Below are 25210 nucleotides of genomic sequence, written 5' to 3' on the forward strand. Positions count from 1 at the left end.
TCATTTTTCCTAGGCTTTCCTCGCACCTTGTCGTGTCGCCTCACTAACACCTCCTTGGTGCCCATGACTTTCAACCTCCGCATTCCTGGGGACGGCTCGGGAGAGCCCAGCGTTACCAGCTTTGTTCAGCTGTCCGACAACGCTCACCCATCCCGGAGAAAGGGAGCTCAAGGTCCCGTCAAGCCGACCGAATTTACCATAGTGCCCTGCAGAGGGACCATCCGTTCCCAGGGATTCCTGGATATCCAGGTGTGGGATGAATCCGACCGTGCGTGCTTCGGCTGAAGCTTTGCTGACGTATGAGGAGGGCTTTAGTGCTGCTGGCGTAACGCGAGTAAGATGTACGCGCCGGTGTTAGGCTTTTGTTGGCCGAGTTAGTCTGGGATGTTTCTGGAGGAACACTGTTTTGTTTCCAAAATCGCAAGCTGAAGGTCACGTACCCTGTGGTCAAGCACAGAAGCCGTTCATGTGTTTTTGAGAGGTGCTTAAAGCGATTTCTTTGATTTAAAGTGGGCAGAGGAAGGATGAGGACAGAAGGTGGCTGTTAGAGAGGGATGTCATTGTATAAAGCAGTTTGCTTTTCTTCCCGGTCTTATTTCTCCTCTCCTGTTGAGCAGAAGGAGCTGTATTCACTGCAGCTCTGGCAGCCGTGAGCTGCCCGGCATCTTCTGGGCCACGTTTTGCCCTCAGCTTCCTGCTGTGAAGTTGAACTCACCCTGTTCAACTCAACAGGTCTCTTCTGGATTTATGCTATTGTGGTCGAGATTAAAAACTGGTCCCTTAATTTTAATACAGTGGTGAGCAGAGTATTTGTCTAATTGTGCTTTAATTTAGCTTACGTATGCCCTGATAACCGCACGGTGTATTTAACAAAGCAGACATCAGAAGACTTCTATTACTCCCACAGACTGTGCTCTGCACGTGGACCAGCAGAAGAATTAGGGCAAAATCCTCCTTTTCCTTATCGCGGAACGAGAACCGGAGGACACCGCCCACGGAGTGATGGAGTATTTGACGCTCTTCTCTTTCGCCAGGTCACCCTGTGTTCCAACACCGTGAAGAAATACGAGCTGGCGCTGGTGGTGGATGTGGATGGTGTTGGCGAGGAGGTGCTGGCCCTGCTCCTCACGGCCAGGTATCGGTGCTTTCCTTCCAGCTCATCGGCTCTCCTCGTGCATCCGCCGCCAGCACGCTGCCTTGCACGCGGCTTGCCAGCTCCGAACGAGAAGCGTTGCTTGATGAGCTAGTTCTGCCCAGCTAGATATGAGAACAGCAGTGCTTTGAAAGCAGCCCGTGTTGAGAAGCATCTGTGCTCAACGGACGGGCACGGCCCTGAGCCTTTTTCTAAAGGGAACAGTAATTATGTTAATTATTAACCTATTTTTTTGGTGCATGAGGCGTAACAAATTTCCAAAGGGCCGCGTCTCCTCCTTCCCACAAATGGGGGAACTTGTGCTGGGTTGCGACCAAAATGTGACGCTCATTAGGGACGCGGCGAGCAGCCTGCTGAAAGCTGGACGGTGCTTTCGTCAACAGATGCAGACACCTGCAAACGGGAAAGGGGCTTACGGTGGGGCTGGTGAGGGGAAAATAAAGGCTAGGTCTTCTGAAGGGAAAAATAGCCCTTGATGTGGAAGGTGAGCTCAGGTTTCTCTGCTTCCCTCTGGATTTTTTTTTTTTTTTTGAGCGTGAATGTTCTCAGATTTAAGCCAAAAGTTCTTCTTGCTGCAGCCAGGTTCGATCCTGTTGTGCTGCAGTGGGTGTCAGTTTAATTACAAGTAGGATGCAGTTCACTGGTGCTGTTCCGCCGTCCGGTCAGTGCCTGTGCTGCGATTTTGTAAAATAGGTGCAAATGGGAACAGGCAGCATACGGACACGGCGGGGGTGAAGGACCAAGACGTGGGACCTGGGAGAGGGTGATCACCAGGTGCTGCCTCGGACCCTCCATCGCTGGGGCAAACGGTTGAGGTTCTTCAGGCACCTTTTTCAGAGAGGAAGGAGTTGTTTTTACCGAGATACTGGGGTCTCGTGTTCCCTGAGCCTTGGGAAGGCTCCCCCAGAGCTCACGCCTTGCTGGGACCATTGGGAGGGTCCTTGCAAACCTCGTGTCGAGCAGACAGCTCTGGGCCAGGGCACGGCTCTGCCTGGCCGCTTGGCCGCACCGGCAAGCCTCTGCGATGCTGAGGCTCAGAGTTTGCCCCTCCTTTACAAGAAGCTGTTGAATAAAAGTGAACAAAAAGAAATTAAAGGCGATTTATTGCTGTAGGGGTATTAAATGTCTATTTGACAGTGACGAATGTGTTCTGCTCCATTTCACGCTAGTCGAGGAGTAAACAAATTCTACATTCCCTCAGTATTTCTAAATCCCTTTTGGTCATCTCTTTGCCTAGATGCGTGGTTCCGCTGCTGCAAGTCCTCAACCCCGTCATGACGTTTGGACGGTGCTTTCTAAAATACCCCTATCAGCAGATGCTGACCCTTGTGAACGACAGCGATCTTCCAGGCTGCTACGAGGTTCTTCCTCAGGTTTGGCATCGCATCTGCCTCCTGCCCTCAAATGTCATCGAGGGGTTTGTTAGGGGAGAAAAGGGGGTTTTGGATAAGACCTTGCTGGATTATGTTCAGATAGGTTCCTATTCTCACCTGAAGGTTTGGGAAGCAGTTTATATTCTAGACTTTGGGTTGCTTTGATGCAGGAGAACTTAGAGGACGATGAAAAGCTGCTGCAAGGAGGTTGCCGGCACAGGAGTGGGTGTTTGTGGATGCAGCAGCTTTCGGACCCCCTCAGGATGTTAAGCCCATACTGGTCTTACATCTGGTTTTGTGCCTCTCTGCTTTCTCCTAGGGATTTTTAAAAATGTGGGTGAATTGTCGTTGTGGTCGACGTCAAGGAGTTTAAAGTTTCCTCAGAGGTCACTCTGAAGTTGGGTCTGATCCTGTCCCTTACAGGAACGGGAGGAGGAGGAGGAGGATGCTGTGTGGTACTCCAGCCCCATGCCACATGGGATCATCCAGCCTCGCAGCTCGGTCGAGGTCCCGTTTACGCTGGAAGCCCAGGTGGTGGGAGAGCACGACACTGTTGCTCACGTCACGACGTTTGGGAGCAGAGGATCCCCGCTGGTGAGTCCTCGGCCACGGTTCCTGATGCCAGGGATCCTTCCTGGGATTGTAATATACAGCCGGTGTGGGCAGGGAAAGAGGGGATTCATGGCATGAGCTGACATCTAGAGAAGAGGAAGGATGGTATCTTCTTGGGCAGGTGATAAGCTAAGTCTGGCACGTAATTATGGATACGTGAGACGGGATAGTGAGCCCAGTCTGAAACCCAGCACAATCCCTGGCTCTCGTACTCTGCCGCACGATTAAACGAGCCGCAACTGCTGCTTCAGTAGGGCTTGTGCTCAGGAGCGCGCAGGGACATCCCTGAATCCCCGTAAAGCGAGTGCCCTGTGAGTAACCACGCTGAGAGTCCGACCCGTCACGTCTGAGAAATACCCATCGTACCTCTGCGAAAAGCCACGCAGCTTGCATCTGGAGCAACAAGACTTTATTTCCACACACACACACCCCCTGAGCTTGGAAATGGATGAGGCAAAGCATTCCTGAAGATGTTATTCCTAAAGCCTCCTGAAAGATGTTGTTCGCATACAGAACAGCAGCAACAATAAGAAAACGTAGACAAGAGAACATCGTATGTAGTGTCCTGGCTTCATCTAGCTAAAATCTAGAACAAATTTAGTTAATTAAACTTTAATTTAAAATGATATTAACTTTTGAAGCAGCTGGTTTAAAATGTCTTGTCATCTCTCTGAGCATGAAATAGGATGTCAGAGGATTGCCGGGAACCTTAAGCTTTCTGTAACGGGAAGGAAGGCTGACATTTGGAAAGTACTCTCAGGGATTTAAACTTTCATTAAAACGGATGGAAATGATGCTGCTAAATCCCCTGGATGCCACCGAACATCTCAACCCCGGCCTTCGTGGGTGTGCATGTACACCAGTCAACAGGAAGGCCAGGCTTTGCAGGGAAGGCTGAAGTTTGACAAAACAGTTTGCTCGTCCGTAGAAGGCATGTTTCCCTTAAAAATGAGGATTTCTCCCCTCTAGAACAACCCAGTTGTTTAACCGTTAACTTATTTCACTACAGATTTCTTGCAAAGCTTTTACCCTCAGGCTAACAATTTACAGCTTCAAAGTTTACCTTAATCTTTTGCATTTGGAGGTGAATATGTTTTTTTTTTTTGCCCAAAGGGCGAGCGTTTCAGCCGGAGAACCCAAGCTGTCCCTAAAGAACCGACTAGCGCGGGATCGAGTGACTGTGTGTGCCCGTTAAGTCAATCTTTAATGCGCAGCGTTTCCGCTCGGTTGCCGCTAGCACCCAGCGAGCGCTGGTGGGAACTTGGCCGGGTGTATTGACCGCACAGACGTGAGTTTTTTCTCGCTGTCAGGTATAGATCCTTCGCGTTTTCTATAGGTCTGCCTTATAGTTTGAGCGCAGTTTCGGTAGTTCCCTAGGAGCTGACTCAGCCAAAGCTTTCTGGGCTAGCGGAACAGCTGGCCGTCGTCTTGTCCGTCCCTGTGCTGGTGGCAAATCCTGCCCGTGTGGATCGTGTGATGTAAATCTGACCTCGGGGGAATCACTGCAGTGCGTTCGATGAAACAAGATACAAGCTTGCTCTTAAGTTACGCTGTCTGGTGTTGATGCCGAGTCTGTACGCTGTTGGAGGTGAGGTGAGGTACAGATCTTCCATCCAGGTTGCGTAGAGCCCCCTGCCCGGTATGTTGTTTGCAGGTGACTGCGTGCCAGCTTCACCGTGGCGTGTGTGATCTCCTGCGTGAAGGAGCTGGTAGAACCCAGCCCTGGGGTTACTGGGGGCCGCTCAAACCACGGCTGCGTGCCAGGGACAGATGCTGCTTTCTGAAGTGATCCGACGTGATGTCGGATCCCCATGACAAAGCCGGCAGCGCTGCTGGAGGGGTGTATGTGCAGCAATATTACCGATGGCAAAGTTCCCATCTCCTTTTACGACCTTTCCCCGTGTATCACCTTGCCCGTAACGCTGTTGAACGGGATTTTTCTTCTCCATTTTAAGACGAAGGGATGTTTTTATAAGCCCTCTCCTTGGTGAGGATGCGTCGTGTTTGTACATGCTCTCTCATTGATGCCAGCTAGCATCCTCCCGACGTCGTTCTGCTCGTCTCCAAAGGGTTCTACCCTGCCTTTGCTGCTTCTGCCCCGCTGTCACCTGGAAGCAAAGCCAGCTGGCGAGGCACAGCTCTTCCCTCCAGCTCCTTCTTCCCGGGAGCTTTGGGCAAGCATCACCCGGACTGCAGCTCTCCATGCCTCCCTTCTCCCGGCGGGATGAAACGTCCATCATCATGCATGGCTTCAGCTCCTTATTTTTGAGGTACCAGCCTTGGTACGCGATTTTTTATTTTTTTTTGGCTCGTTCTTGCACAGTGTCCTGTCAAGAGATGAGCTTTTATGGATGCTGCTCCTTCTGGCTGAGTTGGACAAGTGATTCTGACAGCTGTCAATGCCTTTTCCTCCAGTCGGACATCATTAAAGGTTTTACATCACGGAGGCTGGCTTCTTTTGTGGTTAAATCATACTCCGTGCCCTCCAGTGAATCGTACAGCATCTTGTCAGTGTTGGGAGTTTTCTGCACTGGGATTCTGTTTAAGAGTTGGGGTGTTTGGAACCGGTGAAATCCAACCAGACTGGATAAATTCTCGTTGTTTTTAACGCTGTGAGAAGGTGATTTAGCAGAGAGATACGCGTTCCTCCTCCAACAGTCTGTGGCAGTTCTGCAAGAAGAAAACTTTTGGGTCTCAGACTGTCAAAAGAAAATGCCGCTTGAATGATACAATTTAATTATTATTCTCTGTTATTTATGTAATATCAGGAGTACACATAGGCACAACTCAGAGGCAGGTAACGTACGTGGTCTCTACTCTGAAGAGCAGCTTTGCTGCTGGCTTGTGCTGGTTTTCCCAGGTATAGCTTTGGGAATGTTAAAGAAGTTACTGTCCAGAAGTCAGGGAGGGCAGTTTGGGGCAAGATTGAGCAGTAAAAAGAGTGGGAGCAGGCACAGGGTGTGGAGGAAGGAGAGCGAATTGGGGAGGGGGTGGGAAACCGGGTTTCTTTATCCTCTGGTGACGGGAGCTCGTGGCTTTCAGGTGGGATCGCTCCAGATCCCGCGCTTGCTCCAGGCTTTCTGCATCGGTCTTATAGCACTGAAAACTCCAACTAGCCAAACTGTCCCCTAGTCTAGGAGTACCCTTAGAGCTGTCTAAGCTTTTTAAACTTTCCCTGATGGTTTTTTAATCTTTCCTACCTGCTTCCTGGAGCAGGAAATCCATTTAGTGAGCGTCGGAGAAGGACCGGTTGTCTACGTGCATCCGAGTAAGATAAATTTCGGCAGTATCCAAGTTCTAGAAGATGCTTCCCGAGCTCTCTACCTCTCCAATCAAACTGTCATCCCTGCGTTCTTCTGGGCAGATATGGTAAGTACCCGTGGGGCTATTTTCCAACAAAAACGACTGGTCCATAGCAGCCTGTGACTTGATTTTTATATACAACATTTCCACATCGCTATCTGAGAGAGAAAGCAAGACATTCCATCATAATGCAGCGAGAGGAGCCTGGCTCTGGGGGACCCCTTAGTAAAACAGAGGATTTCCATAGATGTTTGAGCAGAAATGAGCCTGGATCATTTTTACGTGTTCTCTCTCTATTTTGCGGAAGGTATTTTCACTCTGAGTCGTGTTTTTTGGAGCTCTGAGATGACGAGAACCCTGTGGCCCTTTGCTCCTGAAAAGACACGGCTTTCCTGACCGTCTCCCTGTTACGTCTGTGTTTGCTTTGTGTCAGGCTCCTGTTAACGACCGAGACTAAGGTGTGAGGTCTGTCCTCAAACTGCTGGTGATAAGGCGAGGTTCACACCTACCGGGGGGGCCAAACCGGCTGGGTTCATTGCACAAAAATCCAGTCGTAAGGGTCGTGTACCTACGGAGTCTGTGGACTCCAGACCATCTCTGGAGACCAGCTGCAGAAAAAAAAAAAAGCTGTTTAATTCCTGGAGACCGCACAGTGCAACAAGCTGCCTAGCAGGAGAAGAGCTTGGCTGTTTTCCTGCCCGGGGGGAGCAGGGACGATGGAGCCGGGAAGGGCTCGTGGAGCTGCTGGAGGGGGGATTGGGGCAGGAAGACGGCGTTTGGAGAAGGTTTCTGCTTGTCTCTGCTAGGTGGGTTGAACTCCTGCGGTTGGTTAACTCAGGCTGAGTTTCCCTCTTGCTGCTTTTCCGGCTGTTTCACTCCAGTTTCTGTGCCCAGGAGGATAAACGTAACCTCCACGTGGGGAATTCCCAGGGCAACTTGCTTTGACTCCACAATGAAAATCTGCTTTCTGTCTCTGCAGAGAGCAAGCCACCTGGGATGGGTGGTACTGGTGTATAAACGATGGGGTTTGCAGGCTTGTACCCCAGACTGACCTGCAGAGCTGTTTAGGTACCGCTGTCCTGGTGCGATGCCCCCCCGGGCGGCTTGCAGGGGTGTAGCTGCCTCTCCGTTGCCTCGGTGCCTTAATTTATGGGATTGGGCAATAAATCCTGTCCTGCTGCACTGCAATCTCCGCAAACATCGTGGCTAATCAATAATAGAACAATGACACGAAATGATTCAGGGATGGCTTCTTCTCCTGCAGCGAAGATGGACTCTGCTGCTCCCTAGTCCCCCCCGTTGCCGACTTTGCGGGGTTGAGTTACCCCCCGGTGAGCGTCTCTGCTCCTCAGGAGAGCTGCTGGTATCATGGAGACATCCAAGGAGAGGCGGGTCCTGGGAACCTGCTCCATCACCCGTTTCAACAAGGGTTCTTCAGGCTCCTCCACGCCGCGATGCCGAGCCTGTCTGATGGGTGCAGCGCTGCGGCGGGCGAGACGCGCTCGAGCCTCCTCCCTTGCCCTCGGCAGCTGCCGACTTTGGTGCTGTCGCGCTGCCCCGAGGTGACGTTTTGCCCTTTGCTGCTGCCTTTAGGCTGCCTGGCAGTTTAGTGATGGGAAGGAGAGGAGACCGAATAGTTTTGGAACTAAAATTTGAGATGCGGTCAGGGTGAACTGCACATGGACGTCCGAGAGCAGAACTGGCTCCGGCTGTCCCATAGCCTGGCTCATGGGTCACTTGGGCATCCTTCGTGCTCCTAAACCCACGTCTCGTGTTCTCAAAGATGGCAGAGCTTTGGTTTCCTGCTTGGAGACTGCCGCAGGACAGCGAGCTGTGATTTCCCCGTCTCCCGTTTGATAGCTAATCTCCAAACGGTGGCTGTTTGCAGTTAGGCTTATAGGTCACGGTCCCCACTCGAAAGAAAGAGCTATCGATTGAAATTTTCACAGCGGCGTTGGATCAGTGATGTTACGGCATGCTGACTGGCAGCTCAACAGACTTGAGATTAAATTAAGGGGCAGCAGCGGAGCAAGTAAAAGGCCGGTGTCTGTTTGGAACCGAAAAGGAAAATGCTGTAACGCAGATGGCCGTGCTGCCATCGCGGTGGTGGTGTTAACCATCGCGAGTTCTTAACCATCGCAAATTGCTGTTCCTGTCAAGGCAAGCTTTCTTCTTGCTTTCTGGGAGAAAAGAGCATTGTTTGAGCAAGCAGAGATGTGGGTTTTGTGGATAACTTCACTTTGGGACAGTGATTTAAGGAATTACCTGGACTGCCCCTCGTGCCCCTCTTCTCTCCTCTCCCTTGGATCAGTTGAGGGGAGCAGCATCGCTGCCACCAGAAGGAAATAAATAAAAATCTTCCAAAGCTGTGCACTGAGATGGGGCTTTTCGGGTTTGAAGAGGAGCATAGGGACTTCATACCCCAGTCCTCTTCTGGTTTGTCCCTGCCTGCCAGGGCACCTGCAGGTCTGTGACCCTCGGGACCAGTGCATCGCCCCACGCTCCTCCACTGAATCCTGTCTCTGATGTACTTCTCCTTGTCAGGTTGCTTTCCGAGCTGCCGGGCAGCCCTGTTAGAGCATCCTCTGGATCCAGCGAGGGCAGGGTTTGCTTTTTTCGTGGGTAGAAGGCACTGGAGGGAATAGGTCAACGTGAAGGAGCTGCTGGGGGCTGATGCGACCTGCTGGAAAAGGTGGCTGTTTCCTCTCCTTGCTGCTGCTCTCATCATCTTCTCCTGTTTCCCCAAGCGTCTGATTTTTGCCATATTGACAAGCGCAAAAGAGTTGTATTGATTAATGGAAGTGTTTTCTCTCCCTGCAGAAAGGCAGAGAGGAAAAAGCATCTTTGATCGTTTCCTACTTGCTCTTTGTCACTCTCTCTTCCCGGGGATCTTTTATTCGGCTATTAAGAGTGACATCTCTCAGCATCGCGGACAGCAGCTGCGTATCACGCCTGCGTGATCAGGAAAGAAGAGTACAGGCCCGGAGTGTAATTTTTGTTAATCAGTGGCAGCTTTCTTCTGCCTGCATAACCACCACGCTGGGTCTGCTCCGTGCTGCCGCAGGGAGCCAAACGGTGGTTTCCTGGTGCCTTGTAATGAGAGAGGAGAGAGAAAACCTTTATTGGGGCTTCCTCTTCTAGTGATGGTGCTCTGTTCCCTAATTTGGGGTTCCTGTCTCCTTTTGACCTGATCCTTATCCCAAATCCAGAGCCCTGTGCTGCTGATGGAGCTCGCTGCCGCTGGGTTTCCAGCAGCGGTCGTACGGCCAGATGTGCTGTTGCTGTCAGGAGAGTGCCTGGGGAGCTGATCCCCTTCCACCTTCCCAGGGATGAGCCGCCATGCGATGCAACTGGAGCTGACATTGCAGAAGAGACTCAAATTTTGTTTATTTAAAAAAAAAAGCAGCTGTAATGGTCTCACCAGGATTCACAGGAGAAAAGTCAACTGATTTCCAGGCAGCGTATAAAGGCTCTTGGTCAAACTCGGTGTAAGCAAGGAGAGAACACACAGTTCCCGTTCCCACGCTTTCTTCTCTCCTCATTAGCGCAGGTTTTGTTTCATTTACTAATTTCATTGCTTTAGACAACATTCCCTTTATTAAAGAAACGGCCATATGGAGAGACAGCGAAACATGGAGATAAACTTAAAAACAGTGCTGATAAAGGGATGCCACTTTAGCGATTCTGTTTCTTGTCCTGGCTGCTGGGTGGTGGTGGTGTTATCAGAGGGAATCGTGCAGGCTGCGGGGAGGGAAGGCTTTGAAGAGCGTGGTGGCATTGTTTGTAGCTCTCTCCAAATGCTCTCGCTGAAGTCGGAGCAGACTTGAGTTAGCAGGAGGGTGATTTTTAAAACTACTGCAAATTACTTTTTTTTTTTACCCCCCCCCCCCCCAAGTATCTGAGTAATTAGTCAGCCTGTCAGGGTTTGCTTGTAGCGAGGCAGGGTTTGCTTGTAGCGTGCCCTTCAAACGCTATCTGCGATGCTGTTTAGAAAGGAGCGTTAAATTCCCTTTCCAGGGTATGAGCAGCACTGGCCCTGAATTATGTGGTCTCATCCAAGGTGAGCAGAGCTTTTGAAGGTAAGATGCATAGGCTTAACTTTTTCCAGAGCTGTCCCACCAGAGCCTCGTGGTGCTCTGAAAGCTCACCTTTAGACTTAATCCATCGGTTTGGTTTTTAAAGGCTGTGTTTTGCTAATACAGCAGTACGGATTTGCTGGTTCTTCCATCCGGTTTGGTCTTTCCCAGAGCTGGAGTGTGCCTGGAGACTCACGGCATCGGGGCGTCCAGCCTTGTGCTGGCGGCTGGTTGTATGAAAAACCCGAGGAAGGTGGACGGCTGTGTCCGTCCCGGTGTTGCACAGGCTGAGGTTCAGGCCCTTAAAAAGGGGAGCAGAGGTTTGGAGGAGACCTTGGAAAAGGTGCTTGAAACCCAGCCACAGACAAGAGGGTTTTTTTTTTTTATCACCTCAGGTATCTTGTATGAGTTTATGCCCTTTCAAAATTGCTGCATTTCAGTAGTCGACGAAATTGTTACCCTGCTCGTCTAGGGAAACCAAGCTGGTCATATTGTGCTGCACCCGTTGGCCAACTGAATTAAAGAAGGGTGGAAGTCTTCAAGGCAATTATGTTCCTGCCGAAAGAGTGACTCAGCAGAGGGCTTTTCCCGAAGGAGGAGCAGGAGGAGCCTGGTTGTTCAGGGTTGTGCTCGGCAGCAGCTGGCGGAGCCGTGCCCATGTCCTGGCTGGCCAGGGCTGATGCCCGGAGCGGTGGCACTGGTGTCCCCAGTCCAGCGGGGAGGGCGGATGGGATGCGGAGGGGTGCGCTGTGGACAGGGGACACAGATGGAGATGAGCTTCGGTAGCTCGCTCAGCAGTCTGCTGTTAGCTGAACCGAGCGTGCAAATTCGGCTCCGTTGTCAGTGGCAGCGAGTGCCACGCTTTAATTTTAATTTTTGGAGGCTCTGCCTTTTGATTTCATAAAACATGCCCTCGATGGTGCTCTGGGGCAGAGGCGAAGCCGGCGTGGTCCCCGTGGGGAGATGCTGGTGCTGAGGTGCCAGGAGGCAGCTGGTTGTTGGTGTCCCATCTAGCCAGCCTCGCGCTCTGATCTCCACCTCCCGGGGCTCTGGGTGTTTTTGGGCTCTTTGCTGCCACTGGCAGCTCGTGCAGATCCCAGAGTAGCTTTGAAATGAAGGACGCAGGGTCCCCCACCTCGGGACTGCTAACACACCCGGGGCAAAGCTCTGCGCACAACCGATGTCGGCTGGGGGGGTCGTTTCCCCTTCGTGCACGACCTCCGCGAGGAGCGCTGGGCTGAGGAGGTGTGGGTGCTCCCTCGCTGGAGCTGTGCCGTGGTAAAGTGCAGCTGCATTTGTCACAGAGTTCTGCTGCTTCTTTCACTCATGCAAAGCCAGAATGAGCGGATCACTTTAATTAACTAGCTTTAAGTAGCTTTGGGAGAACCAAACGTCATGGCTCCTCAGTCATCCCTTAGGGCAGGCATCCATCCATCCGTCTCGGATGCACACTGATGTCCATTGTAACCAAATTTTGGCAGCTCTTATTCAGAGTGGAAGCCTGTCTTGGGAGAAGCTAATGACCTCAGCTTTGAACTTCTTGACTGACGGTGATTGATCCCAACTCTTGCTTACCGCTCGGGGACTCTGATGTCCAATAGTGCAAGCTCCTACAGGGACAAAAATAGCCACCGTCTTTGTGTGTCCAGTGTATGCAGCTATTGCATCACTTTTCGGGGACAAGCAAGGAGCAGGGATGTTATCAGAAGTTAGCTCTTGATCTCTGAAGCAATGGAGTTTTTTAGCACAGCTCCAAGATGTTTCTTGTCTCCAGGACGCAGCCTTGGATGGGTGTAGGCAGGAGCTGACCTGAAAACCTGAGTGAATCTGGCCCGGCAGAGCCTTTCGGCCCTGGCAGGTCTCCCGTTCGGTGATGCACGGTGCTGCCCCTTGGACCCGCACCAAACGCAAACCGAAGGAATGAGGCCACGACGCACATCGTGCTCCTCCGGAGTGGGCTGTTGGCCCGGCAGGACACGGTGGGTCTGCGCTGGGTCACCCTGGGAAATTCAAAGTCTGGCTCCATCGAGACAGCCTATCATTATTCCTCAGTAATAGTTTCTTGGGTACGATTTACTGCGCGCCTTATTGCTGGGCTTTGATAAATGAGCTTTGTCAGATAGCAGACTTGCAGATTCACCTCTGGAGCAGAGCTATCAGGGCTCCTTTTCAAGCGAGCTACCCTGCGTCAGCATGAATCAGAGGAAAAGTCATACATTAATGTCAACGAAAACCTAACACCCACCGGCTTGGCACGGACGTGTTGGCTGGGCAGCCCGTGGCTGACGGCAGCGCAGCGGATGCCTCGGAGGCTGGTGATCAGCTGCGCGCGGGATGCGGGGACGGCAGGAGGAGGTTGGTGGGATCCGATGTGGTGGGTGAGGTCAGAATTCTCTTGCCTACCTGCCTGGGGTGGCGTGCGTCGCTGGCCTTTGGGATGAACGTGAATCTGGTGCTGATTTTTTTTTTTTTTGATGGATTTTCAATGGTTTTAGTTTCTCTGGGTAAGCAGGTGGAGCTCTGCTGACAGTTTTTGCTTGGTTTGCCATCTTCCAGTCTAGCTAGCCACCCTGAGGTTCAGCCGGGTTTTCAAGCACTGCTGCTCCTCCACAGCCAGGGAGTGTCAAGGGTGCAGAAAAGAAAATTATAATTAGCCAGACCTCAAAAGGAATATAAAAATATTCCCTAACAGAGTCCCAGACCGGAAGAGCAGAGAGTAGGTTGCAGGTGATAATGAACGTGGAAGGTGTAGGAGTGAAAAAAGCCTCGCCTGCTCCCCGTGGAGAAGCGGAGCCCCAGTGTTCAGCCCATGCTGACTACCTTCCTCCGTCCCATCCTCAGCTTGCTTCTTTTAAGACTCTTGCAGCTCTAGAGAGCAAATTAAATGGAGCGGAGTTTATTAATTTTGCCAGTGCCTGGAATAATTTCGATGCCTTTGGCATTCTCTGTCCTGGGGTGCGGACCTGACCCGCAGGGCGCACTCAGCCTGAGGAGCTACCGTAGCCGCAGCACCTATGCACGCTGCTGGGACCCGGAACGCTCGGCGAGTTATTGCTTCCCTGGCCGCCCGCTGGTCTTCTGCTCATCGTTAGCAGAGGGGGGGTTATTTAAAATACTTCCCGTGACTTTGAAGCGCTGCTTGGTTTTCTGATGCTCTTCTCCCTTGGGCTGGCTGGTGTCCTGTTAGAGCTCAGTGCTGCCGGCTTGACAGATGGAAACTCGACCACATCGTTGTTTTCTGTTAAAAAAGGAAAAAAAACCCAAAACCTCTTCTCTTACAATACTGCAGAATTTTGGGCAAGTAGTCCTAAACACAGCACTGAACTGTGGGGTGCGGGTACCACCGAGGCCGTGATAGACGCTTGGAAGCCGCGTGTCTACATCCCAGTGCGTTTTGTGCTGGCCAGGGAGCATCGCGTGCGTTTCTGTCTGCTGCGGGCTTGCTCCCTGTCAGTGTGCTTTTAGGTGGGCTTGGGGGTCCAGCGCCCTTATTGCCCCATCCGTAGAGGGAGATCCCTGGAAAAAAAGAGGGTGAGAGCGCTCGGGAAGCCTGGGCCATGCCCAGAGGGGCACATCTGGTAGTTTTCTTTCTGCTTATTTCTTTACTGCCCTGCTGTAAACATTTCTAGCTGAATTTTTCCAAAGCAGAGGGCACTGGGGCACCGCTGCTGATCGGTGGGAACGGAGCACTGCGGCCCTTGAGGGCTTCTCGGGAAGCACTGCCTAACTCTTGGGAAAGAAGACTTTGGGGTCGGGGTTTTGATCAACCGGTTTTGCAGAGTTATCCTTCGGGCTCTTGGCAGTATTCCCCAGCTGTGTGGCTACCGTGGTGGGATTCGAGGAGTCCCAGCTGCCTCTGGCCTTGAGCCTTTAGCCAAACCTAAGAGAGACTGGAGGGGAGGAACCTTCTCCCGAGCATCCCTCGGGTTGGGCAAAACTGGGTAATGAAGTGTGTAAAATTAAAATTATTAAAGGAGGGTAAAATATAGGTTGTATAAGCTCCTGCGTAGTTGCTATTTCCAGACACCGTAGCTCAGATTTAGGGAAACTAAGCCTTTATGGGTTTTACCCTCATATGTTTAGCCCTGTCTTTTCCTGCACCCCACCAGAGACCAGGGTCTGTGGTTTCCACCCTCAGTTCGTGTTTGGCTTGTCTTACAGGCTGGCGAACGCTCGCGCTGGAGGATTGAACCCAGTAAAGGAGTGATCCCCCCTGAGACCGAGGTGTCCGTGACTGTCATAGCAAACTTGGATGACACTGAAAAATTCACGGACGAGGTGAATCTGTTCATAGAGAACAGCCGTACCTACATCATCCCTGTCCGGGCTTTCGGCATCGGCACCACGATCGTCACCGACAGACCCTTTGCTCCGGAGCTCAACTTGGGGCCCCACTTCAGGTAGGGCTTCTGTCGGCTCCCGCTTCTGCCGCGGACCCGGCGTGGAGGAGTTCTGCTGAAGTCTTTCGGGGTGGTGGTTCTCCTTCAGTGCTCCAGGACCTGGCTCCGCTTCACTGAAGCCCCACGAATTCCTTTAGAAATGTTTTATGGACATTTGGAAGTCGTTAGATACCCTCAAAAGCCACCAAAATGGGACACCAGTTGCCAAGTTGTCACTGAATTACCCTTAGTTATAATACATTTATTTCCTCAGTTTATCAAATAATGATCTGGAGGAAAACAGCAAGTCCCAGAAGCCTCCGGCTGGAAAACGCTGCGTTACAAGTATTAACATATTTCCCTTTGCAATAACATTGCTTGTTTTTCCGCTCGCCACGGAGTGCCACCTCGCAACAGTGGAAAACCTTGGCGGTAGCTTGTTAGCGACTCCTCGACTAAATTAACGGTGCTGTTTTATTTCCCCTCTGCCCGGGAGCCCTGGAGGAGCAGCAGAATTTGTCTTGGCCCTGTATCATCCTTAGATTCGCTCGTCTTTCCTGTCTCCCATGCCAGGCTGTTCTTTATTAGATGTAGATGCTCTTTCCTCGTCCCTCCTGCCTGCTTTTCTTGCTGTCTCCTCCGTCGACACCACAGCAGCAGCCCCAGGGCACGGACAAGTGAGGGGTGGCTGCAGGACCAGCTCAGAAAGGGAGAGGAGGAGGAGGAGAAGCCTGCTGAGGTTGGGTGGGATAAATTTGAGAGGGTTAATTGCAAGAGCTTAGCTCGGAGAAGGGGATTTGTTTGATCCTGACGTGTGTGTCTGAAACCAGGCAGGTTCTTATCAACAGGGGAGGAAAATAAAGCTTTTCAAAGTGTGGGAGAGCTCCTGGGGCAAGAGGAATCATCTTCTCGAGGTGCCTGTTCCTTTCCCTGGCTGTCAAGAGGCTCCATGGTGCTCCAATGCCTAAACTTGTGGTTAAGAAAGAAGCAAATTAAACCTACCTTAAACATTTAGGATAGATTTGAGGGGTTAAAATATGCACCCACAAGCCATCCACGTCAGCAGGGACATTTGTCTGGCGTGTCCTGCACTCCGTGCGGCCACGAATTGGCTACACAACACAGAGGCCAGTGCTGTCGTGGGTCACGTCATCGTCCTGTGCCCCCCTTCGCCTCTCCACCCGCGGGCTCCGTTGGGAGCCGTTGGCTGCAGAGCTGCCGCCGAGCGAGCGGAGGTGGGACCCAGGTAACGTCGCGGATGAGCTGGGCTTTGCCAGAGCTGCGAATTCTTCTCCAAGCTTTCATCTGTTGCCGTGCACGACGTAAACCGTTTCGTACTAAGCTTGTACACGTCGTTTTTTAACGGCCTGTTCCAAAGACTAGTTTGTTCTATGCTGTCGCTTCTGTGCGTGTATTTAGCTGCGTGCAGCAGACGCGTGCTTTGTGAGCACGTACTCTGTGCCTCTCAAAAAGACAGTAACTGTTCCAGGAACAATTCGTTTCCTGGTTGTGCTCAGATTTATGGAGGGTGAAATAATTACTCCAGACTAGCCCGCAGTTGGTGTTTCTTTACGTGAAGGAATCCATTTCCACTGAATATTCATTTGGTTTTATATCTGGCTCCAGTTATTCGTCTCTTGTTGTGGCTCCGTTCCCTCAGCAGCTAGATCTGGTCTCGCTGCTGTGTTTGTGGCGGGGAAACGCGTGTTGATCCCGTGTTCTCACGGTGCGTCACCTTCCTCAAGCACAACCCCAGCTGCACCGTTCGGGCAAAGGATGACGCGTTGGGGGCGATGAGTTGGATGCTCCCGGAGGGAGGGGGATAACGTGGGTGCCAGGGTAGGGACCCCGCCAGCGAGGCGAGCGGTGCCCAGCTCACCAGATGAGCCCGTATAGCCTGCAGCTCCCAAACAGCATCTCCTGAGGAAGCCAGCTGAGGCTGCAGCTCCCAAGGGGAAGGTGAAGTGGCAGCGAACCTGTTTCTCCATCCGCCTGCAGCCAGGCCAGCTTAGCATCCGATGCAGCAAGACCTGCCGGAAGCATCTCGGAAAAACACTCCGAGTATTAAGCACCAAAAGCTGGCGACGCTCTGTCGCAGCGACTGAGATGATGATGTTCTTCTCGGAGCTTTTTCCTTGCTGTACGCAAGCAGACCAGCTGCTGGATGGTGATAAACTTAGGGGCAACCCAGCTCTGGCTCTTGCTGTAGCTCTGAGCTAGGACAGCCCCTTCGGAGGTGGCTTTCTTGCTGCGCGCGCAGTCGGATAAGGCCGTTGGGGCGCTGAAGCTGGGTGACTGCTGGGAAACGGCAGGTCCCATGCCATTTTCTATCTCTGCTTCTCTTCTAGCCTGGATCCCTGTTGTTACCGCTTCAAGATAACGAACAAAGGACGACGCACCCACCTGCTCTATTGGACGACGGAAGGTTTCGCCCCGTTTCGCCAGCGTGATCGTCTCCCTGCCATCGGTAACACCAAGGGCAAAGATTCCTCCCAGAGCCCCAAACCTGCCTGTCCCGTGTTTAAGCTTCAACCGCTGAGGATGGAGCTGACGCCGGGCAAGACTATGGAGATGATGCTGGAAGGCTCCTCCAGCACTCCCCAGGTGAGGTCCTCCACGAGTCCTGAGCCTTCCCCATCCCTTCCCCACCTCCACTGGGACTTCTGCAGCCCCTTGACATTTCCCTGAGAAGATGAGCAAGTGCTTTCAAGAAAATATTTTTAACACCACAGGTTGCCATGGCAGCACCAGTTGCTTTCCTTGCTGGCCACCATCAGTTGCTAAGGGGTTTTTTTTGTGTTTCTATAGCTACCATAAACCCAACTTGCCGATACCAAAAAATGGGCTGAAGGAAGCGTTTCTACTTCAGGGGCAAGCGGCAGGTTACAGGGTGTTGCTTGCTGAAGCGGAAAGGAAGGGCAGAGAAAATAAGTTACGCTTAGGCTAGGAGCACAGGCAGAAAGTAAATTAAAAAAAATGCAAGGTGATATATCTGGGGGAAGCAACGAGTAAAACAAAATACCTGTGAAGGGAGGGAGTGTGTGGGAGCAGCGTTACTGTTCCTCTGTGGACAGACACGGGCAGAGGGCTTGTCTAGCACCGAGTCCTGGAGGAGAAAAACGAACACAGGGCGTCAGCTGTAATGATCGGAGTGATGATGTTCTCCACGTGGGAAACTGTTCCCAGGGATCATTATAATTGACAGCTTGATTTTTGTCAATATTTCCATAACAGCTCGCCCCAGTCTCTCAGCTAGTCCCGGTGTCCCAAGGGCAGCCGGGTCTGGCAGCACCCTTGGATGGCGGCTCAGAGGGGGGAATTCAGCAGGATCACGGGGTCGTCTTCTCCCCAGCCCCTTCTTTCCAGGGGAAACTGCCCAGAAGCTGCCAGCTAACGCTGGTGTGTGTTCCCCAGCTCCAGGACCACTGGGCACAGATGTTTAAGCAAACATGGGATAAATCTGCATTAAGCTCCTGCTAATACTAGCTTTTTGAAAGGTGTTTTAAAGGCTTTCCTCAGTGGTAGCTTGAAGAAGACATGTTAACCCACTCGGTTGATTGTGGTGGGACTGTCCCTGTGCAGTTCTGAGCCCAAAGGTTTTGCCGAAGAGGAGAAAAAGATACCAGAAAGGAAAGAAAATACTTGCCTGGAAAACTTGAAAGGGCATCTGGGAGCTCAGCTGTGGCTACCTGGCTCCTGGAGTCAAAGCCAAGACCCTGGGGGAGCAGGTTGTCCACCTTCCTCGGGACTTGAGAACTGAATGCTCTTCAGGTTGGCCAGCAGCCTGACTCCCTGCGTCGCACGTGCCGCACGGATGATTTTGGAGGCTGGAGGCTCCAAGGCGGAGTTGGGTTGTGGAGTTGTAGCAGGGGGAAGAGTGAGAAATGAAGGGAGGAGTTCAGGGAAGCGAAACCAGGAGGAAGCCTGGAATGTAAGAGCATCCAGCTTAAGCAGAGGGGTTTCATGTGGCACGCAAGACCTCTCTTTCCTGGGGAGATTTCTTTAAAAACCAGCTCTAGGAGAGCACAGTACATCCTCAGAACGAGTGATCCCCTCTTTACCTGAAGGCAGGCTGGCTATTTGGGATTTTCCCCTGTATCCTTTCCACTAAGCTTCCGAAGGAGGGTTTGCTGGCATTGGCCCTTCTATCACCCGTTTGCCTTAATGCGGTCACATAGGTTTTTTAATCGGTTCCTACGGCTTTTCACAAGCGTTACGCTTTGCAACGGGACACATCAAAACGATAGCCGTTTGTGGCAGGGATTATTGCAATTGCGGACAGCACGTGACGCGCGGGTGCTTTCTGTGGATGTTGGGGTGTAGCGTTACGGACGTTTGAGTGCAGAACAAGTAGGATGCACCATAAAAAGACAAGGGGGCTATTGAGGAGACCGGTGACTGTAATTTATGGCAGTAATATCTACCAACGGTTGATGGCAGAGATCTCATGGCCTGGTTTTCATCCAGGCTATCAAAATCCTTCATGTCCGCTGTCAGGTAGCCAGCAAATTCATTGCGTCTCCTGGACGCCCCGCTAGCACCCGGCGGGGTGACGCGTGACTCTCGCACGCAGGTAGTGAAGGAGCGGCTGCTGTGCCACGCCATCGTGGGGAGCAAGGCAGGGAAGGCACAGATAATGCGAGTGGACGTCACGTGCGAGTTCGTTGCTCCTGTCCTGCAAATGTCCTCCAGAGAAATCACTTTCCGGGTGGAGAAGGTAAGTCTCTGGGTTGTATCCTGGCACTTAATAGCGTGGCTGATGACTGAAAGCCCATGGTGGGGCGCGATTGTCTTCAAAGGAGGAAGTTAAATATCTTCTCCAAATCCTTGAGGCTTTGGCTATTGATTTGAGTGGGACAAAGCTATTGTTATTAACACCGAGATCGTTATTTTGCTCTTCTGGGGTCGGGGACAGTCTCACCAGCTCTGTTCTGCCTTTTGGGAGGTGGAGCCAGGATTGAGCTGCTGAGCCAAGGGCACAGGGTGAGATGCGTGGGACCCACGGGAGCAGCGTGGGCTTTGCGCGGCAAAGAGAGAGCAGATCGGTGCAGCTGAGCGATGCTGAACCCCCCTCCTCACCCCCCGTGAGGCGCTTTGTAAAGTAACTGAGGAGGGTTTTAGAGATGGGATGGTTTAATTTCACCGAAGTAGAATGGAAATTACAGCTGCTTTGCCGAGGGGGATCACGGCCACTTCTAGAGAGATGCCAGTTTCTGTACTCGGTATAAAGTCAGGGTCTTGAGGGTCCTCCAAGGCGTGGTGAAGTCTGAACACTGATCCTGTAGGGAACCTGAGAAAAACTGAGATTACCGTCAACTCCTCAGGCTAATGAGGGAAACCCCGTTGTCTCTTGCTTCTCTTTGCCTTCTCTGCTGTTCGTATGGATGCTCTTTGCATTTCCCCAAGCCTCATCTTCTTCAAAGGGCCTGCAGACATCCTTCAGCTGCAGTGATGATAACACCAACGCAAAGCAGGTGCCCTTTAGTCTCTGGACCCTGACTCCTGCATCACTTTTCCCTCTCCTGTGAGGTGTCTGAACAAAAGAGAAGGTATTTCATTATTTAGTTTCTGTGTTCTCAGGTCTCTCCTCTGGTTCCCAGGCTTCCAGAGAAGCACAAAATGCTACGAGCAGGTGGTTCGGATTTAATTAGGAGCTTTTCGGTTCTCCCTGACGTCTGCCTGTGGTCTACGTGATGCCACGCGCTCCCATTTATCGAGTGCTACGACGCTGCAGCTGCTTGACATCAATACATCCCGAACTAGTTTCCCCAACACTGTCTAGTTTATATAAACCATGCAGGAAGCCCAGAGCGATGCAGGAAGAAATAGCTTAGCTTGGAGGCTGCAGACACCTTGTTGCGGTAGCAGGGACAGCAGGAGACATGTTGCAACCCAACGGCCGAGGTTTCTAGCTGGCTTTATGTGCACGTAAATGTTCAAAGCTAACCTTAAGCTACTGCAGGCTCTCCGCTATGGGCTAAATCCTGCTTGGTTTTTCTCCTCGTTGCTTTTTATGAGGTTACTAGAGGCAATAAGGTTGTAAGAAATTATTGTATGAGAGTGAAAAACGTCTTGTGCCGCTCTGCCCGAGAGGGGATACGAAACTGGAGACAAACGAGCTGGGTTCGCTTTCTGGTTTTGACCTTGTTCAAGCAGCTGCCTCCTCTCGAGGTCCTGTTCCCTTGTCTGCACTTGAGCCTGTTTCCCTCTGCCCCCGGGGGATGTTGTAGTTTCCAGACATAAAAAGCATCTGATACACTTTGAGAAAAACCTTCTAAAAGGGTGCAAACTAATAAAAATAGTGAATAGAGATGTATGCGCTTTTGAGGTTGAAAAAATTGAAATGCATCAGAAAGAGAAGGAGGTCCATGGCCACTTCAGGTTAGTGTTTTCCCTTGTCTTCTGTTTCTGTAGCAACCCAGTGATGTCCTAACTCTTCAGTACAAGCCTCTCTCTTTAAAAAACATCTCCTCCCTGCCGCTCAGCATTGTCCTGGCCTTAGAGCAACCCTTCCTAATCTGCGATGCAGACCGGCAGCCCCTGCCTGCAGACGTTCAGGTAAGCAGCCGTGGACCTTCCCGCTGGTGGGGTTTGAAGAGGGAGGAGTGTGGTGGTGTGTTTCTGTTGGAAGGCCTTCCAGGGGAGATGTTTATTCTTTAGAGTCAGCAGTAGATTGGCCTGAACTAAATCAGATTTGAAAGGAGGTGCTGAAGGAAACAATGTTGTCTGAATTGGGGGAATACATCCTGGCTCCCAGACATGAAGAGAAGGCAGCAGGTCTGGGCAAGCCGCGTAGTGAAGGTGTCTCTTGGAACCCATCCCAGCTCTCCAGCAGCCATCCTCAGATAACCTCAAAAGCCGCTTGCTCTCTTTGAGGGTAGCTCTGCCGTCAGGAAGGCTGAGGAGCCTTCCACCTGGCCCGTTGTTAGTGGAAGGGGTTGGACGTGGACTCTGCTAAAGACACGTTCTCGTAGGCACGGCCACAGCTTCTGTGCCGTGCCGGTGGTTAGCTCTTGCAAGGGTGAGGATGCGACGCCGTTGCGCTGGTGTTGAGTGTGAGGATGAAGGAGTCCCTCTAGAGTCGGGGCAGAAGGCTCTGGCTTGCCAGAGCGCTGATTTGGTTAGGTACTTCACATGCGGCTTTTGTGGGTCCAGGATTGAGTAGACCGGTGTTTATTTTGCTCTTGCATCGATGCTGAGCACAGAGGTGTGAGCCTGAGGGACTCCCAGAGTGTTGTGGTGCTCGCCGTCAGGCGCACGCTCTAAAGAAAGCGAAAGATGAACCGAGAAGCCCATGTTGGGGTCACACTTTGACCACTTACATGTTTTATGCCATCAGACCTTGGGACTTGCTCACGCTGGTGGTTAATACTCTTTATCTCCTTGCAGCCCATGAAGCTGGAGACGGGGGAGGAACTTCATCTCTCCATCAGATTTAACCCTGCTTATGAAGAGGATTTAAATATCTGGGTAGCAGAGAAGGCTCTGAAGATACAGTTTCTTGAGCACCCTCATGAGGAGCAGGTCACCGTTCGGGGAGAAGTCTACTTCCCGAATCTCCATATCCAGACCACGGCCTTGGACTTTGGCTGCATCTTGAATGACACCGAAGATGTGCGTTACGTCGAGATGACCAACTGTAGCCCGCTGCTTGTCCAGTACCACTGGTTGTTCCTGACGGACGGCCACGCGAGCCAGATGAGGTATGTGCACCTCTGCCCTCTCCTTGAAGTTCTTCCTCCTAATGTCCCGTTCGTCCTTTGCTAGGACCTGACAAATTGCTTTCAACTCTCCCTTGTGGAAATAACACCTACCAGCTGTGGTCAGGGAAGGTGCTCAGGGAATAGGTGATCTCCACCAGTTTGATGCTGGGATTTCCCTGGCTTGAGACAAACACCACCTCAGTGAAGTGAGTTTTCATCTGTTAGCTGGTTTGTGAATGCGACGTGCAGTTTATTTAGTGTTTTGCGGTAAAATGGTGGGTTCTGCGGTGGCTTCAGGTGCAGCTGTAGATGTTGGTGGGAGGATTTGTCTGAGCATCCCCGGGGAGCAGGGCTATCCAGTGCTGGCCTGTGGTTTCCAAACCCAAGAGCAATCTTGCAGTCATGCCGGAGCACATCTGTAACCACGTTTTGAGCAGTTCCTCCCGCTGTGGCCTCTCTGCGTAGTTCAAAAGTCTAGTCTGGGCAGTTTTAATTACAGTAGCAAATGGTTTTTCCGTAATGCCCTAGGAAACCGAGCAAAGTTAACCATTGCGCATTGAAGTGCTGCTATTACGAATCATAGAAATCATCAATAAACAGTTTTGTTTAGGGAATTGGGGTCTGGCTCAGAGGAGACGAGCTGTTGGGAACTAAAAATTAGCTGGTGCTATGAAGAGGGCTTGGAGAAGACGACCTGGGTGCTGGGGTAGCCCGTTCATGGCTCGGTCTTACCGACAAGTCTTTAGTGTGGGCCTTCTTGATGCACGGGTACCTTCAAGAACAGACCCTAAAATGCAGAGGAAAATCTGCAAAAACAGGTGATGGGAGGTGGGCAGGGAAAGGGGAGCAGGGCTGGGAGCTCTGCTTGGAGGCCCCTGTCATCTCCTGGTAAATTAGGTTAGGGTTTAATTAGGAGCTAAAGGGGCAAATCTAATTCTGATGATAGAACAATGCATATATTTTATAATAAGAGAAACAAGCACATTACAGCGAAGCCTGTGTGGAATTAATTTCCTCTGGGGCCACTTCTTGGCTGGTTGCCTGTTTATCTTTGCTTTTATTTTTTTTTTTTTTTAGAACCAATTTAGGGTTTGGAAATGTGAATGCTGAATCAGTTTTCAGCTTTTAATTACTCCATCTCCACCTAAATTGGCTTTGCTGGACCCGAGCCCACAGGTGCTCGTCCTTCCAGTGGATGCTGAGTCACCCAACTCTGCTGCCTGGGTAGAAGTTGAGGGTCCTGAGCATCTGGCAGGATCCTGTGCTCCAAAGGGTTTGGCGTAGCCCCTTTGCTGGCTCGTTAGCGCTGTGGATGTTACGACAGCTCCCTTTTCTGCTCTGCATGTTAATTAAGAAGTCATGTACTCTCTCCGGGTCCCTCAGCAGACACCATGTGATCCTCCGTGGCAGAGCTGGAAATGAAGACGGTCTCCAAGCTATTAACACCTCAAATTGCTCATTAAGAGCCCAGCAGAAGGGCAGCATGTCAGATGATATTTCTGGTCCACATTAAGCACTGTTGGTATTCTAAATTATCAGATCAAACTAAATCAGTCTGACATCGAGGGAATCAAACATCAGGTCTCACGAAGGTGAGATCGATAGGATTTAGCCATCCATACATCTAGCCTTGCTGGAGCCCATCATCAGAGACTCCCGGCATCAATCACACACACGTATTTATTTTGGCTACAAGAGAAAAATGTTATTTCTTTGCCTGGACAAGACTCTGTGTACTTAGATCTTTTTTTTTTCTTCTAATTGCTCAACCCATTTTTGCCTCCTTACTCTTTAGTCGCTGCTGCTGCTACTTTGAGCAGAGCAATCATCTAAGCACCACAGCCCAACCATTGCTGTGTGGTTGGACATTGCCCAACTCAAGCCAACCCGTGCCCCTTTTCTGACACTGCTGAGCCATAAATCTCTCGTGGTTACTCCTCTTCTAGAGCCGTGTGGTTAGAGATGGAGTGGGAATAGTCTCTCCTCACCCCTTGGACCTTTGGTAGCTCAAAGCTCAGTGAAGCCTTCGCACCGAGATGTTTTCTGTGGCGTTGGAATGGATCTGCAGAGTCATCCGGCAGGAGATAGTAAACATGAAGCCAAATTCAAACATTTTGTCATGTTTCTTACCTTAAAGGTTTCTTCTGCAAGATTGGTTTGCCTTCCTTGAAGGGCAGTATCTAGCTCCTCAGCTTTGTTTGGGATTCCTGTCAAAAGGAGGATGCTAAAGCCAAAGGATAGACAAGGATTTTCTTAGATGCCTGTGACAAAGGCTGCTTATCCCCAAACTTAGCTGTTCTCTAGAGTCTTCATCCTTTATCGAGGATCCATGCCTCGTCACTGACTGTCAGGGACAGAGCTAACGCACCCCGAGCGCTCCGCGTGCCAGGATGGATCAGTGGGGAGCTCTGCACCTCCGTGGCACGTGTCACCCCCCTCCCCCTGCGTTGATCCGACGGCTCTGGAGAGTGGGAGCTTCTTGGCTACAAATCCAGCGTAATGAATTGCCGGTAGATTCTTTGGGGAAAGGGTTTGTTGAGCTAAACGTGTAGAAAATGACTCTTTCCTTTCCATCCAGGATTTTCTCAGCCAATTTGTTCTGAACAAACTA

The 25210-nt window shown here is 51.4% G+C and overlaps 1 protein-coding gene across 1 annotated transcript in view; it reads left to right on the forward strand.

Annotated features, from left to right (window-relative positions):
• The window catches only part of HYDIN (HYDIN axonemal central pair apparatus protein), a 161651-nt gene that overhangs the window by 76836 nt on the left and 59605 nt on the right, over positions 1 to 25210 (forward strand). The window contains exons 19-28 of the mRNA XM_075765790.1: positions 14 to 249; positions 1035 to 1135; positions 2391 to 2526; positions 2950 to 3120; positions 6355 to 6507; positions 14679 to 14917; positions 17245 to 17500; positions 19470 to 19613; positions 21311 to 21454; positions 22286 to 22599. Coding sequence (XP_075621905.1) covers positions 14 to 249; positions 1035 to 1135; positions 2391 to 2526; positions 2950 to 3120; positions 6355 to 6507; positions 14679 to 14917; positions 17245 to 17500; positions 19470 to 19613; positions 21311 to 21454; positions 22286 to 22599 — 1894 coding nt within the window. The remainder of the gene's footprint in view (positions 1 to 13; positions 250 to 1034; positions 1136 to 2390; positions 2527 to 2949; positions 3121 to 6354; positions 6508 to 14678; positions 14918 to 17244; positions 17501 to 19469; positions 19614 to 21310; positions 21455 to 22285; positions 22600 to 25210) is intronic.

The sequence above is a fragment of the Balearica regulorum genome, chromosome 13 (assembly GCF_011004875.1).
Source record: "Balearica regulorum gibbericeps isolate bBalReg1 chromosome 13, bBalReg1.pri, whole genome shotgun sequence".
NCBI classification, from domain to species: Eukaryota; Metazoa; Chordata; class Aves; order Gruiformes; family Gruidae; genus Balearica; species Balearica regulorum.